This window comes from Cottoperca gobio, chromosome 13 (genome assembly GCF_900634415.1).
Source record: "Cottoperca gobio chromosome 13, fCotGob3.1, whole genome shotgun sequence".
In the NCBI taxonomy this organism is placed as follows: Eukaryota; Metazoa; Chordata; class Actinopteri; order Perciformes; family Bovichtidae; genus Cottoperca; species Cottoperca gobio.
This window is the reverse complement of record NC_041367.1, coordinates 11996961-12013858: the sequence shown is the minus strand read 5'-3', so window position 1 is coordinate 12013858 and position 16898 is coordinate 11996961. Positions and strand designations below refer to the sequence as shown.

Here is a 16898-nt window from a genome sequence, read left to right as displayed (position 1 = left end):
AGAAAGATGCATGAAAAAGTCAAAGTAGCAAAACCAAAGGAGCACATAAAAGGTAGAGATGCAGATGACGTGCGTTTACACTCTGCGTAAATTTAGTGTAGATATTTCAATGACTGGCGGTTTGAGGAGAGACTTGTGTAGATAAAGGAGCTTTAAATCCAGGAATGGAGAGCTAAATAGAGAATGAGATTAGACACAAACTCGAGGATTGGAAAAGGAAATTCAGGTAAAAAGAAGAGTAGCAGTTTGACTACAGTAGGAATGGTTTCAGCACATTTACATTTTAGACATTTAGCCCCCACCCCCCAGACTATTATCATGTTTTCCATATTTCATGTCGATTTATATAATCAGGTTATCTGCAAGTCTTAAAAAGTCTTAAAGCTTTGAAATTTAGTTTCCTCAAAAGTAAAAAGACCTTATTTTCTTTTACCTGCCATCAGCAGTAATGTTGGTTATATAATGTTTTTGTATCCGATTGCAGGCTTTTGGGAGACATTATACACTGTAAGTCAAAGTCCGATCATCAGACCAACACTGTCACTAGTTCTAGTAAGTAGTGGGAGTAGAGGCTTGTTGTCTTATAATGGGGAAGTGTGTCGATGTTAGCAGAAACTTACATGAAATAAGTAGGGCTGTACCGATTTGTTTCATTATTTAAATTATTATTATTATTATTTTACCATTCAAAGCTTCTATTGAGGTTTAGAATGAAGATATTATTGTGATATCACACAATATGATACTTCATCACTGTAAGAAAAATAAAATGGATTTTTTGTTATTGTGGTTATATACATGTAATTTATTGTGCTGTGAGATTGTTGCTACACCGCCCTGTTAATTCCGGTGCGAGTGGACCGCAGTGAACATATTGTTTTTGAAAGTTTCAAATATGGATTTAAGCCGAATATTCAGCTTAGATTTTTGTTGTGAAATCTGAAAATGATTACATTTATCTTTTTTGGACTTAACAACACCCTGGAGTTATTGGAAATGTTTGGATCACACAAGTCGGAAAAAGTGCTACCATTGGAAGCAATTCCAGCCACCACTGGAATCTAACTCTACAGTCTAATAATTATACTGTTAGTGTAGCTAATCTTTGTCTGCGACTGAGCAAAAATGCCGGCTTTAAACAGAATGAATAGACATGCAAAAAAAGAAGAAGAAGCTGCGCAGCATTCAAATGTTGATTTACGATTCAAATCTCAACATCGTTATAAATGAAGCTTCAAACTATTCGTTAGAGCCTAGATGGTTTTCTTTCACACTTTGGCCAGTGTGATTGTAAAACGGATATTAAGTCGCATTCTATGTGGTATTAATACAGTCTTTTTTTTATTAACAGTGAGACACAATGCAGATGGTTTATTTGTTGTACAAGGCTCTTGTTCATGTTTGCATGTGGACCACTGCCAGCATATCATCGTTGCTGGCTGAGCTCATAATGTGGTTCATCCAGTGGAGTCATAACCACATCGTAAGATTCTCCAATATGAATTCCCAGCCGGTCACTCTGAACAACCGCAACATTCACAGCCCAAGAAATGTGACCATGACTTGAAACTTTTGTCTGGACTGCCGTGAACTTAACGAGTGCAACACTAGTATACTCTTTTTAAGATCACCAAACGTTTAGAAAGCATTGATATAAAACCAAAATGCTCCACACTATTCATGTATACGTATAGGATGCACAATTAAACCTCCGGAGAGACGTAAGATGCTTCTGAGTAAACAAGAGTCTTCACAAGGCTGGTGGGTTTTTAAGACTTGATGCGGTGTGACTGTCCTATTAAAGCACGCCGCTGTGGTCCACTGAGCAATGTACCGCTCTCCTCCTTGCTCTTTCTGGACTCTGTCACACTATTTCTGGATTTACCCCACCTCACCACTCCAGCTGTTGGGTCACTTTGTGCCTTCGCCCTTTTCTGTCTCCACAGAAGTCCCTGTTCATCTCTCCCCGTCTCAGTGTTGTTTGTTGTTGGGCTTCACGCTGTAGCGAGAGTAGAAATAGAGTAGCTTCTGTCTGAGGCACACATGCGATATATTATCACCGTAGGTCTTTCCCAAGACTCGTGTTTTAGTGAATATGTGATGAAATGTTTCAATTGTCTGCATTACTTTCTAGTCGGATTATATTAGCGGAAGTGTTTCAGTGGTTTTAATCTGCAGCAGAGCGGCCTTCATGTCCTCTGGGTATATGAGTGTTTGTGTGTGAACGCACGCGTGTGATAATAATAATATCCCTTGTCAGCCTCCTGGAGATTAGCCTCAACGGAAGAAATCCTCTGTCATATCCCTTCACCTTATTTTCTCTCTCTCTCTCTCTCTCTCTCTCTCTCGCTCTCGCTCTCTCTCTCTGTCTCTGTCTCTCCCTCTCTGTCTCTCTCTCTCTGTCTCTGTCTCTGTCTCTCTCTCTCTATCTCTCTCTCTCTCTCTCTCTCTCTCTCTCTCTCTCTCTCTCTCTCTCTCTCTGTCTCTGTCTCTGTCTCTCTCTGTCTCTTTCTCTCTCTCTCTCTCTCTGTCTCACATTGTTTTACAGTTGACTGACTCACTCTTTTCTAAATTCAGCGCTCGGTTTTTCTTTGCGCCCGTGGAGAAGAAATTGGGTCACACAAGCTCTGTGATTTAAAAGATGCTGATTCTTTTTAAGCAGATTTGTTGAAATGATTTTTTTCTCCCTTTTGTCCTCAGATCTGCATTGGACTGAAATAGAAGAAGAAGACGACCGGTTGTGAATCAAACTGGTTCTCAATGGACCAGTAAAGTGTTTCCCACTCTGCCAGTTAAAAGCGATGTTTTTTGGAGCTGGAGGCCGTAGCACCGTCAGCAGAGTGTGCGTGGGGCCCCTCCTTTCCCTCTTTCCCTGCACCCCTCCTGACATGGGATGCCAGCCCCCTGCCTCCCTGCCCTGAGCTCTCCTGGGGCGCCATGAACAGCTACAGAGACAGAGGGGTCACTTGCACCTCCTCGGACCTCCTTGACGGAGGAGGAGGAGGAGGTTGTTTGCCCCAGCACACTCCGTTTCGTCACACCCCCAATGGCCACCCGGCTCTTGGCCCCACAGACTCGGCCATTCTACAACGCGTCTCGGTGCCCAAAATGGGTGTTCGGGCGCGGATTGCAGAATGGCCCCCACGCCGCGCACACTCCAGGGAGTCGCTGCTTGAAAATGGGCACATTAGCAGCATTCGCTATGTAGATGAGTTCTCCCCTTCAATTTCCTCATCAGGTTTGTCATCTGATATGGGGCTGGTGAGGGGAGGAGTTGCCAGGTTGCCACGACGGCGGTCCAAGGACGTAGAGTTCAGAGGAGGAGGGTTCAGCGTTGAAAGAAATCCACAATTTAGCCTGAGAGTGTTCCCGCCACTGAGGCAGCGCTCAAACAGCGAGGTGACGCTGAGCGAACAGGATGAAAATGAGGTGAGTCTTCAACCTCCAGTCACACCTGTAGTGTTGGTCGAGGAAAACAGGGGGGTTGCCGTTTTAGTTCTGTAGGGTTTTTGTGTTTACACTGACGTACAACTAAACCAAGAGGATTACACGTGAAGTTATAGTGGCGAAGAGCTACTTCAAACCACATGGGGAAATAATAGTTCCAGTGACTATCATGCTGTTATCACAAATAACAACATTATTATGAGCATCATCAGTCGAGACTGCAACTCGACCTCATGTCATTTATAATGACAATGGCATATATACTGTGTGGTCACTTTCAACTCTCCTCTGTTTTACACTTCTGTTCTCATGCACATAGTTTATGTTTATATAAATATATATATATATATATAAATATATATATATATATATATATATATATATATATATATATATATATATATATATATATATATATATATATATATATATATATATATATATATATTTGACTGTCAGCATTATTATTAGTCTTATATATTTTTCTAAAGATATCATGGATTCTTTTGTCCACAATAATCGTGTAAGGAAAATCGGATATAGTGACAGCCCTATGTCATCATAAACTGAAGAGTCTCACCCCTTTCTGCTTTAAGGTGGAGGTTCATGGCGGTGGCGGGATGGGGAACATATTCAGAGAGTATGGCAGCACATCCTCCATCGACATCCAGGGCATTCCTGAGCAGAGTTTCTTCGACATGCTCAGCCAGTTCCACCAGGAGAGGCCTGACCAGCGGAGCTCAGCACCCATACGCCTCGGGGAGCTGCTGCGCACTCCAGACTCTCCACCCAGCGCACACTTCCCGTCTGCTCCCTCACCTGGTCCCACAGGTGGGGACGACAGAGGGTCAGGAAGGAAGGACGGAGCTGAGAGAGTGAGGAAGAAAAGTGGAGGGACGGAGTCGTCACTGGGCACCTCCTCTTTGTTCAGGAAACTTCGAAGCTCTAGTCGGGGTGAGCTGGATGGAGGGAAAGGAGAGACTAGTGAGGACGGGGGTGGCCGAGGTTTAGCAGACGCCTCCTACAAACCGTGGGTGTGCCCCAAGACTTTTGTCCACTTCGATGCTCAGAGCATCCTGTTTGACCTCCATGAGGCGGCAGCCCAGCGGGGCTACGCTGCCCAGAGGAGGAACACCGCCACGGGGGCATCAGCTGCGTCAGTGTCCCTGTCCGTTTCCAGATCCTCAGCTCCGAGTGTGAACGACCCAGTTTACTCCAGCATAGAGGATCTGACCCTGAGCCTCGACCCCGGCTCCATGACTCTCTCTCTGGGCATGGACCCCATGAACGGGCCTCCTGGAGCTCACAGCTCGAGCCCTCTGCTCCTCTGCTGCCCCCACTTCCTCAATGAGACCGGTGGCCACGGAGAACGCAACATCAGCTTTCTCAGCTCGTCAGCAGAGCGAGACAGAGGAGGAGACGGAGCGAGGGGTTGGCTGAGGAGGAGCAACGCCAGCGTCTCAGTGCTGGAGGTGCCTATTGAACAGCAGGTTACGAGACTGGACCGACTGAAACTGTACGGCATCGAGCATGTAGACCTGGGGGCCCGGTACTACAGAGACTATTTCCATGGGAAAGGTAACACCGAGACACATTTACTATCAGGCAAATTTGCTTCGATTTGAATCCTCCATTTCCAATTTGTTGTAACTGGGTTTAGAGATGCTTATGCAGTTTTTATGCCATTAAGAGTGAATGAAAAATGTAGGGCAGGTTTATTTGTATAGCACCTTTTCAAGAACAGGGCAATTCTTTGGCTTTACGTGAAACATAAAAAGGGCATTAAGACAAGTAGCCTAAAGCAATTCGATGCAACAGTAAGTAAGTATGCAAGTAACGATTGAGCCATCTGGACGTTAAAGATTCACTTGGACGTGCAGATGTTACTTTGGGCTCACTTTGAGAACATGACATTTCTCACAATTTCTTATAATATTATTATTATTATTATTATTATTATTATTATTTATTATTATTATTATTTATTATTATATTATTAGTTGATTAAACAAAATAAAAATGTAAACATTTGCAAACAATATGCCTCATACTGACGTTAATCAATAATGAGTTAAAGCTTGTGCCAAGACATTAAGTCCATTTATCAATATTAGTGGATCGTCTGAAAGCAGTCTAATTGTATAAGAGACTTTTCAAGCAGAAACTGTAAACCATTCTTAGTTCCAGTTTCTCAAATGTGAGAACGGGCTGCTTTTCTCTGTTTTTATATCATTGTGGATAAAATAAAGAAAGCATGTTGGACTGTTGGTTGGACTAAACCAACAATTTGAAGATGTCACCTGAGAATTCTGGGTAATAGTGATGTGAAGATTAATTGCTAATAATAATAACTGCTGTTAGTGTCTCTTGGCTTAGCAGCGTATACATACTGGTCCCATTTTGTACTTTGATTTGGGCACCTTGCTGTTATTCGTGCGTATGAGTTAGACAGCGTAGATCTCGTTTCTCCAGTGTCATTCCCCACATCTCATTCTGCAGCTGTTAATATCCAGCTGGGCCTGAGTGATCAGAGAAGAGGGGGCCAAGCTGGCAACGCTCCCAGAGTTTTTATTACACATGTACCTGCAACTGGACTGTTGGCTAACTCTGAGCTGATGATACCCCACCTGCCTCTCTACACGATCACAAGTACCACTTAACCTGGTCTGCCAGTGAAGCGTTGTTTTACATCTGGTTTTCAGTGTCAGAAGTAACGCCTAACTTCAGAGAGTAAAGGTGTGTGCCCATTCATTCGTATGTACACGTGTTTGCGGGCATATATTGTCAACATCACCTCTTCAGACACTGCGGATGAAACCTCTTGGCAGGCATCATCTGGCTGCACCCTAATTAGTGACAGATGCTGTTATGTGCACATGTGTGCAAGCAAGCGTGTGTGTGTGTGTGTGTGTGTGTGTGTGTGTGTGAGACAGCCCTGCAGCCACACAGATAAAGGTTATTATTGCAAAAATATGTTCATCTGCTGACTCGTTTCCAGCTTAGCTGTCCCCCAGAACGTACGTGTGTGTTGTGTGTTGTGTGTTGTGTGTTGTGTGTTGTGTGTTGTGTGTTGTGTGTTGTGTGTGTGTGTGTGTGTTTTGTCAGAAAGCCTCATCAAAAAGCTGACATTTTCACCACAGGACATGGCATGGAAGCTAAGCAGGCCTGAGTCTCCGAACGTGTTTGTAGTCCTGGTTCATTCCAGTAAGACGGGGGATAGAAGAGGAATACTTGTCGAGCTAGATTTCTCCCAGAATGAATTTGTCCTTCGACTCCCACACTGCCTGTGGCGTTGGCATTACCACGGCTTAGCTTAGGAGCTTTAGAAGACAACATGCAAGATGCTTGTGAAATGCGTTGATAGCTTTGTCTCAGCCTCTTAATGGATGAATATGTTGTTTGTCAGCACGGGTAACACGCCACAGAATGGTAATTGCTGATTTATGACACCACATTTTGTTTGTTTCTTGCATTTACGGAGGACATATTTGTGCCTTTTTGTTAAACACAGTATTTAATTGTATTTTATTGAAGTGAAGCTCCTGCACAACGACATCAGGAACATTTTCAGCATCTCTAACCACACAACACCGTATAGAGTCCGTTAATCTTCACCTTTCTTTAGGAGCAATTATAATTTTCTCTTGGTTATGCCTTGTGTTAGCGTAATAGATTTTGCAATTACATGAGTATTGATTACTAGATGTCATTGTCTGTCTATAAAACATTGATAGTATTTTAAAAAGGTCTATGAAATGTTGGTACAAAGTTGACATATTTAATCGTTTTGTTTAGTTTAGTTCGACCAACTGTCCGAAACCCATTCATTCAGTTTACTATCATATAAGAGAAAACCAGCGAAAAACTTTTTTAAATTTTGATATTTTTGCTTACCATCTCTTCTTGTCCTTCACCAGAGCATTCAAACTACTTTGGGACAGACGAGAAGATGGGCGCTGTGGCCGTGAGCATCCGCAGGGAAAAACTGGATGACACCAAAGACCTGAAAGACCAGTACCAGTACCGCCTCATCGTCAGAACAAACGAGGTATGAAGGATCTGCCGTATGTGTCTTTGTTCTGAAGTTTTCTGAATGATGAGTCAGTATGAGTGTGCACAATCAAGGTAATTACTTACTTAGTTACCTACTTTCATTTTACCTCCCATTGTGTTCCTACCCGTGACTCTCCTCACCCTCTCTGCCCTGGTTTTAACCTTCCCCCTCAACCCCTCTCTCCCTCTCGTCTCGTCTCTGCCAGTGGAAAATTCCACCTGCCCAGTCTCTGCACTGCAAAGCCAAACCAAACACTGGCTGCATTGGCCTGCTCTCACAGGGCGCACACACAACCACTTTTCCACTTTGATGGCTCAAATACATATAATGTATTTAAGTGATCATTTAGAATTAATTAGGATTCTTCAAAAACTACAAACCTGACATTTATCTTAATTTACTTTCAGAGACTTTGCTTCCAGAGCACCAACGCTTTTTTTCAATATGTTATTGTGGTATCAATATGAGATTATTATTGACAATATTGTACAGAAGTTGGTCTCCAAGGTTTGAACAGAGCTAGGAAAAAAAGTTTTAAATACCTCTCCCCTTCTTACTGGAATAATGTGAAGGAGGACCTGATGGAAATGTGAGGTCTCTGGTAAACTGAGATCCATCCAAACGACTAATCAATTAATCAGGAAAATGATTGGCCGATCAACTTGAAACTAAAATAGTCATGGTCACTTAAACAAACAGCAAAGTTTGCTTCTCTTCGTTATGTTCATGTAGTAGCCGGACTGTCTTCCTCTGGCTCTGGGTTGTTTTTAGCTGGATTACATGGCTGCCTGGCCTCATCACCTTAGCTCTGGTACAACAATGGAGCCTCTCCGCCATCTAAGTACACAGAGCTCAGCTAACGGACACAGCCAGCACACCCAGGCCTACTGTTCCCACACGGGGGGGAAAAAGAGATTGATTGCAGACTTTATTCTCTCAAGCCGCAGCTGCTCTCAAATATCCATCCACCTTAAGTCTGTCAAGAAGTGCTGACGCAGCAAGGTGGAGAGACTTCCTCATGCTCCCCCCATGACACATTTATACACACAGCCCTCTGATGTTTCCGCTCAGCAGGTCACAGTCAGTCACTGCGCTGTCGCTCAGAAGCTGACGAGTTGAAACAAAAGCTCCATGACTTCACCACGTGTCAATCAGGTTTTTATTTCTCTGCGGCACACTTGAGTCTCCGAGTTTCAACTATCTCTCCGGCCAGCTCCAAAGTCTGCTGTGCATTTTTAATGAAGGTGTGTGTGTGTGTGCGTGTGGTGTGCGTGTGCGTGCGCGTGTGCGTGCGCGTGCCCACTCCTCCCAACTAAGGTTATTACAGTCTCACTGTTTTGGAGCAGTATTCTGTGGCAGCACAAGTCAAATTTATTTATATAGCCCAATATTACAAATTTGTCTCGTGTGCTTTACAGACTGTACAGGTTACGACACCCTCTGTCCTTAGACCCTCGCACCGCACAAGGAAAAACTCCACATAAGAAACCCATAATTAAAGGGGGAAAAATGGGAGAACAACTGAGGAGGGATCCCTCTCCCAGGATGGACAGACGTGCAATAGATGTCGTGTGTTGAGAATAAACAACACACACAATCCATGTGACAGAAATAATGATGTGATCGTATATAAAAAAAGATGGATCCAGGAGGATATTTTTGCCTAATGGCTTGTAGTCCAGTAAAAATCAGACTAAAGACTAAGAACAAGGCTTTCTAAAGAGTTATAGTTTAGTTTAGGATTGATTAATAGGCTTGAGTTGAAAAGTAGGATGAATGCCGTCTCCTAATCAGACCAGGAGTTCCCCAGAAAGTCTGCAAATTATCTACGAAGCCCACATCGCTATCGTGACAGCCAGCGTCGGAATGATGACCAAACATGTCATCACGGGTTAGATTTGGCAGGGGACCAGGAGTCCAACAGCGTCTTTGCATATGTACACGCGTGTTTTGGACGGAGAGAAAGTGTAGCTGCAGGGCAGCAGGGCACTATTATGAGAAGTGAGACCATCCCTCATCAGATGGCTAATCATCCACCCCTCCATTTTCCAGAGGCGTGGTTCTGTAGCCTGACCTCTGACCTCTCTCAAGACAACAACTTTGTATCAATAGCATTACTACGTATGTCTTTCTTGTGTTACTTTGGGTCCAGGCTTTTTTTATTTGTTACCATTTTATTGTGTTTTTAACAAGTAGAACACAGAAAACACAGCCTGTTACAATTGACACAAAAATTAAAATTATTATTAATTATAATATATGTGATAAAAAAACAATTATACACAACACAAGAAAGCTGTTTACACATACCAACAAAGAAAACAAAAAGGAAAAACTAATAAATAAACAAGTTTGTAACCAAGCAAATACTTTTAACTTAAAGATAGAAGGAAAAGAAAAGTTAAAAAAGTGGATGTCAAAAACCTTTATTAATAAGTAAGTTAGGTTAGGTTAGAAAGTATTCTGTCTCCAAGACGGGAAAGAGTAAATAGTAAAGGTCATATTAATAAAACTTTAGTTCCTGGTCTGTTTTTAAGGGGAGCGTATGAAATTTAAGGGGGTCTAACTCAACAACACCTTTTTGTAACATTTTGTAATTTCTGAACATTTTCAGTGTAATTTTAGAGATTTAAAGTTCTCAAGATTTAAATTTTTTTCCTTTCCCCCCATTCAGCTTGTGACCCTGCGGGGCTCCATTTTAGAGGATGCGGTGGCGTCTACGGGGAGGCACGGCACGGTGCGGGGTCTGCCGCTCAAGGAGGTCCTGGAGCAGGTCGTCCCCGAGCTCAGCATCTCCTGTCTGAGACTGGCGCTCAGCACGCCCAAAGTCACAGAGCAGCTCCTTAAACTGGACGAACAGGGGGTAAGTTAGGTCTCTGTGCCTGAATTTGCATTTCATTAAAAACTGGGAATTTGACATTTCCCAGATGCTGCCATTAAAACTTGGGACTAAATCAGGCTGGCTAAAATGATGCAAAGCAAAAAATATGAACTAATAATGGAAAGTGACGCACTGGCTTATGGTATGCACAGATAACGTGTATCAAAGTGTCTGAAACCTGTTCAACTGATTATGTGTTCGTGCAAAGTACAGAATCGGACTGAGGTCAGTGAAAGCTGAGTGTAGCAAGGCGTGGAGTGTTTGCCAATGAATTTGTAACCCTAAAAGCTTTAATGTTTAACCATGTTATCGCACCTTCTATTTAATGGAGGGTGAAGTGCAAGGCGGAGGTGTTTTTTCCCTGCAGTGGGCTTGTTTTTGTTTGTGAAGGGGGTTTATACAACAATGAAGTGGTGCTCAATGTTCAAGTACATCCTCATATACATCATACATACTTTGACATTAAGACTGCAGTGAATGCTGTTTGTTTGTGTGATGTTAATTTTATCTCTGCGCTGTCTTGTAGTTGAGTCAGAAGCACAAGGTGGGTGTTCTGCTGTGCCGTGCGGGCCAGAGCACAGAGGAGGAGATGTACAACAACGAGGAGGCGTCACCCGCCTTCTCTGCCTTCCTGGAGCTGCTGGGGGAGCAGGTGCTCCTCAAAGAATTCACCAAATACGCTGCACAGCTCGACACAAAGAGTGAGTCTTCACAAGAGCGCCTTTATTTCATATGTTGATCACATGTCCGAAAGATTACCCGAGTCGTTTTTACATAAAAGTCGAGATGGCAATCTTAATATTCTTAGTAATATCTTTCTCTGCACTTGCATCGTGGCACATGTACAAATTGAGCAACACAAGGTTAAACATGCACGCTTATTAAGTTCGCTGTAATAGATTTATCATTAAATTATCATCTCATAGATCATCATCTTAAGCATGCTGCCAAATAAACGATAGTCCCAACTGAATATCTCATCATATTCTATATAGCTTGTGCACATTATAGTATAGGCAGCAGTATGAGGAGATTCACTAGTCTTAAATGGAAAAACACATTTACATTACAGACAGAGCTGATGGTTGTAGTGAGACCTTTTCCTCTCACAAGCATTGTGGCTCATTCCTCAACAGTCCTTTCATGCCAAATAATGCCGCAAGGAACATTTCCATAAAAGACACCAATAGTTCACAATCCATTACTATTAAAAGACGGATGAAGCCAGCAATGTTATGTATTCTATGTCTGAAATGTAGTAGCCAGGCAAAGTGTCATAACCCCAGGGAATGCACAATGACATTCTTGGCATCTTCATGATCCCAAGTAAAAAACATCTGTTTGAACGATACAGTTTTTGGTCTCATCTGTAGTTAACGATGTCTGACGTGAAACTAAAATATCTTTCTCCAGCGGACTCTACGGGCACCCACTCCCTATACACCACCTACCAGGGCTACGAGGTCATGTTCCACGTGTCCACCATGCTGCCGTACATGCCCAACAACCCACAGCAGGTACGAGTGTTTTGTTGTGTCTCAGGCCGTGTTTTGTTGTGTGCAGCTGCAAAATACATCCAGGACTTTGCTTTCTTGTCACCCAAAGTCTCCCTTTGATCGTTAGTTAAAGCCTCTTCTGTTGCTTCGGGTCGTAAACCAACAGCAAGAATTCATAAAGTGGACACTCGTGACTTGTGTCACCATCTTCATTTAGAGTCTCCTTTTCTTCAGCCTCTCCTGTTTTTATAGTCTTTGTTCTTTTCTGTCCTCTCTTACGCACTGGCTTTTTGTTTTGGCCTCTCTCTCTGCCTCTCATTCTTTAACGGGATCAGAACTGGGTGGGGTTCAGTACTGAGTAGACTTTTATGTTCTCCCTCTTTTTCTTTTTCTTTTTCTTTTCACTTCTTTAAATAAAGCTGCCTTCCTACACGTTCTCCTGGGTGCTGTATGTTTGCAGCATGGACTGCATGTGTCAGTGACCTGTGTGTGACATAACATTTTGCGTGTGGGTATTTTTTAATAGTTTGCATAAGTGTTTGCGTGAGAGGCTCACATGGGGGAACACATGTGCTCAGACAGGCCTTGTGGGTGCTCAGGACTTCTGTACAATGTGTCCGCGGTGCAGGCTATAGAGAAGTCATTTGTTCTTCCTCAAAAATAAACAAATGTCATAAATTAATATAGTGAATTGGAGAACTATACTATTGCCATACCCACAGAAATGTATTGTTTGTTATAAACAAGCTCCAACATCTTGTAAACGGTGAGTAAACAAAAGATGTGATGGGCGGACCTTTTTAATAGTCAATTAAAAGTGTGTACCAACTATTGAACCAGAAAGTGTAATTTTATAAACGGCACAATAACTCCATCCAGAGGTTAAGAGACTGCAGCAGCGAGGAGTTTTACTTGCTTAGATGAACCTCTAGGTGGCAGCATCTGACATTAAATATAAGCTACACTGGCTGAACGGAGGCAGGAGGAGTGAAGTACGACTATAGAGACTGTGGAGGCTCTTACATTCAGGGGAGAGGAAAAGCAGAGTATGACAGTGACGACATTTCAGTAAATACTTGTTACATTTTACACATCAGCCAGCAGTTGTATTTAGTATAAATGCTGAAATGGAAAATAGTCAAGATGTTTATAAAAGATCCCAAATTTATTTTCTCCAATGAATTCTAACAATTATAGTAAATTGTACAACTACATCGAGCAGAACTTGCCGTCTTAGTACGAGGGAAGAATGCTCCTGTGGCACCATGCTATAGAATGTGTGTATCTGAGGCCAAACAGTGGGCTGGATTACATAATTGGTACTTTCACACTTCCCTCTGCAAATGAAGAGAGAATTGGCAAGCACCGCACCACAGACACAGCCTGGACTCTGTACCACGTCTCCTACACGAACACAGATAGACAGACAAACCAGCACACACACACACACACACACACACACACACACACACAGACACAAATAGCCCACACAGAAAACAAATTACATAAAGAGCTGTTGTTAGTAGTGAGCGTCTCAAACTCTTGTTTCCCTTGTCAGACTCTCTCTACCGTTGACTGAGTCAGTTGTGTCAATGCCAGATATGTTCGCTCATTTAATTAATGTGTCATTTTTTTGGTCTCTCCTCTCTTCTTCCTTAGCTCCTGAGGAAGAGGCACATAGGGAACGATATTGTCACCATAATCTTTCAGGAGCCGGGAGCGTTGCCTTTCACCCCGCAGAATATCCGCTCACACTTCCAGCACGTGTTTGTTATTGTCCGTGTGCACAACCCCTGCTCTGAAGGCACCTGTTACAGGTAAATGTTGCAACAGAACAACCACATGTTCATATTAGAGCTGCAACAATTCTAAGAATCGCCAACTATTTTGTTAAACGATTAATAGTTAAAGTAATTTCTCATGCAAAAACTGCAGAAAAGGCCGTTTTTCAGCCTCTCAAGTTAAATGGATATTTTCTGCTTTACTGTGTTTTATATCATATTAAAGTGAATATCTTTATTTACTGAAAAAACGAGACATTTTAAGACATCACCTCGGACTTTGAGGAACAGTGATTGACATTTTATAGACCAAACGATTTAAAAGAGAAAATCATCAATAATGAAAATAATCATTAGTTGCAGCCCAGTTCAAACACACACAACTATGATACAAATGATAGTTTCTCAAACTTTCGTGTCGTCTTTTCCTTCAGTGTTGCTGTGACGAGAATGAAGGATGTGCCTGCTTTCGGCCCACCCATCCCCAGCGGCGTCACCTTCCGTGACCCTGAAACCTTTCGTAACTTCCTTCTAGCTAAAGTAATCAATGCAGAAACTGCAGCGCACAAGTCGGAGAAGTTCCACACCATGGCGACACGAACGCGGCAGGAGTACCTGCGTGACCTGGCTGAGAACTACGTCAGCAGCACGGCGCTAGACTCTGCCGGCAAACTTAACAACCTCATCTCCCTAGCGTCTAAAAAACGGGAGCGCTCTAAGGCGAGAGAGGGAGCGGAGCTGGGAGCTGCGGGGGCCATCGCCTGGAGGGTCCATGCTCAGGACTTCAGCGGAGGTGGGACGGAGCTCGCCTGTGCCTTGGGTTTGTCGGCTGAATACGTCCTCCTGACAGACTGCTCCACAAAAGAGGTGGTGTTTAACTGTTTCTGTGCGGACGTGATCGGCTGGACTCCGGAGCGGCTGTCGCTGAAGATCTTCTACGGCAGAGGAGACCACATCGCCGTGCGGGTACCAGAGGGCTGTGCGCAGGACATCCGGGAGGTGGTGCAGAGGTTAAAGGTGAGAGTTTACAGCTTGTTCCAGTTCAGGTGTATTGGGACCGTAGTGAGCAGTAGGATCTAAACAAACAAAGTTATATTTATATTAAATGTTTCCTTGACAAAGGTTTTTAATTCATTTCTATCTACAGAAATGATTTGCTAAGCCAATTTCCAGTCGTTTCTTCATTGGAGCTAGTTGATAAAGGCAAAGTTAGCATCCTTGTTCACAAGCTCGCATTTTTCTTCTTCATTGCCGTTGTTGTTGTTTTGTTAATATGTGATTCACTACAGTTGTAGCTTGAACATTGGCGTGTTACACCTCTGCTCTGTTAGATCTGCCTTGAAGCATAAATATTCAGATTTCAACAGTTGGGATTGTTTTTTTATTCGTTGAAAGCTATCCTAAGCATCCTTGAGTGTCAGGTCAAAGCTAATAACCTTTAAAAAATATATATAATACAGGCCTAATGAATTCATTTTAAAATACAAACAAAGTCAATGAATTGAATACTAGGACATTTCCTCGACTGAAAAAGTTAATCTTCTTAAACGTACCAAATACATGCATACATAGTTTCAGATGATGTCAACTAGTACTTTGTGTGAATATAATATTATTGATGTATTTAAAGCTCTTCCTGCTATTTTTTTACGAAGCCAAACTGTATAATACTGTAAATCTAATATTTATTTATTCACATCCTGTCTTCTCCTTGGCCAGTCGCTGACCGTGGGATGTGAGACGGTGGACATGACTCTGAGAAGAAACGGACTGGGACAACTGGGCTTCCATGTTCGCCTGGACGGCACTGTGGCTGAGGTACCGTCAGATGGCCATCTGTGATGAAGATTCTCTGCTGTACAAAAGTGGCTTGTTTGAAGACTTTTTTTGGTGTTTTTCTGATGCAGGTGGAAGAATATGGCTTTGCCTGGCAGGCGGGACTGAGGCAGGGCAGTCGGTTGGTGGAGATCTGTAAGGTGGCCGCGGTGACACTGACTCACGAGCAGATGATAGACCTGCTGAGGACGTCGGTCACGGTCAAAGTCGTCATCATTCCTCCGTACGAAGAGGGGGGGCCTCGCAGGTGTGTAGAAATATGTCTTCGAAGCTAAACTAATGAGAGTGATTCATTTCTGAACGGCCGTGGTGAATACAGATGCTGTGGGCGACAGCAGTGCTGAGTGTTAGCAGGCAGTAGTGGAAGGACAAGAGCGAGCCAGAGTGAGTGCAGGACGCTCTTCACTCAAACATACAAAAGCATCGAAGAGGTAGTGGCCAGACTCCAATGTTCTGAGAGGATTTTGTGTGGGAGTGTGTGAAAAGAGGAAGCGAGCGAATCGAGAAAAAGAACGATGTGTGGTTCGAGAGGAAATAGGCGGAATGAGGCATCGAGACAAAAAAAACGAAGCATTTTCTTTTTTTACGGGAATTAATCAAATAAATCTGCCTTTCTTTGTTTCTCCATCCTTGGTATCTCGCTCAGCTTACTATCGCCTTGTTTCCCTTCCTCCCACAATCTATTTCTTTTCCCTGCCGTCATCCCTTTCCAACCTTTCATCTACACATACGGCCTTGACAAAGACAAAATAACGAGGCCTTATGAGACCCTGATGTGGTGTTACAGAATGGTTATGGAGGTGAAGAAATAGAGTGTGTGTGTGTGTGTGTTTTTCTGACTGAGAACAGAGTTTTTAAATACAGTCATTGTGGCAGTGGTTAGATATCTTTAATGTTGGAGGCAGTTTAATTACACCAAATTAAATCCCTCTGACACACACATGCACACTCTCTCTCTCAAGTAGCAGCTGATAATTAGAGTCTTGTATTTCACATCTCAATGCCCCCCCCCCCCCCCCCCCCCCCCCCCCCCCCCCCCGCTCGGTCTCTGACTTGTTTGCCGATTGTGTGCCAGGCAAGCAGATTGCATGAGATTAAGGCCTGGAATCTGCAGGGGGAAAAAGGAGACCACAAAAATAAATAAATTAGTGGAAGTGATTAATTAAAAATGCATGCTCTGTGCGAATGAAAAGGACGGAAAAGAGGGAGGGATAAAGAGCGAGAGAGGAAGGCTTTATTGAGTTGGAGAGGCAGAGAAGCACTCGCTGAGGTGGACGTGTCTCAACAGCAAGGGAGGTGGGTGGAGGAGAGAAAGAAAGAGAAACCAGAGTTGGAAGTGTTTTTCCTTTCTGCTCTGACTCGTAGCCGTGCTCTTGCAAGATGGACGTATACAGAGGAGGAAA

General features: G+C 43.2%; 1 protein-coding gene across 3 annotated transcripts in view; it reads left to right on the top strand.

The window, feature by feature from the left end:
- The window catches only part of sipa1l3 (signal-induced proliferation-associated 1 like 3), a 91098-nt gene that overhangs the window by 61975 nt on the left and 12225 nt on the right, over window positions 1-16898 (top strand). For all 3 annotated transcript variants that reach the window (XM_029445600.1, XM_029445601.1, XM_029445599.1), the window contains 10 exons: window positions 2701-3429; window positions 4044-5025; window positions 7365-7495; window positions 10176-10364; window positions 10909-11083; window positions 11796-11899; window positions 13538-13695; window positions 14094-14676; window positions 15379-15477; window positions 15567-15742. In XM_029445600.1, the coding sequence (XP_029301460.1) occupies window positions 2938-3429; window positions 4044-5025; window positions 7365-7495; window positions 10176-10364; window positions 10909-11083; window positions 11796-11899; window positions 13538-13695; window positions 14094-14676; window positions 15379-15477; window positions 15567-15742 (3089 nt within the window). In that variant the 5' untranslated portion in view covers window positions 2701-2937. The remainder of the gene's footprint in view (window positions 1-2700; window positions 3430-4043; window positions 5026-7364; window positions 7496-10175; window positions 10365-10908; window positions 11084-11795; window positions 11900-13537; window positions 13696-14093; window positions 14677-15378; window positions 15478-15566; window positions 15743-16898) is intronic.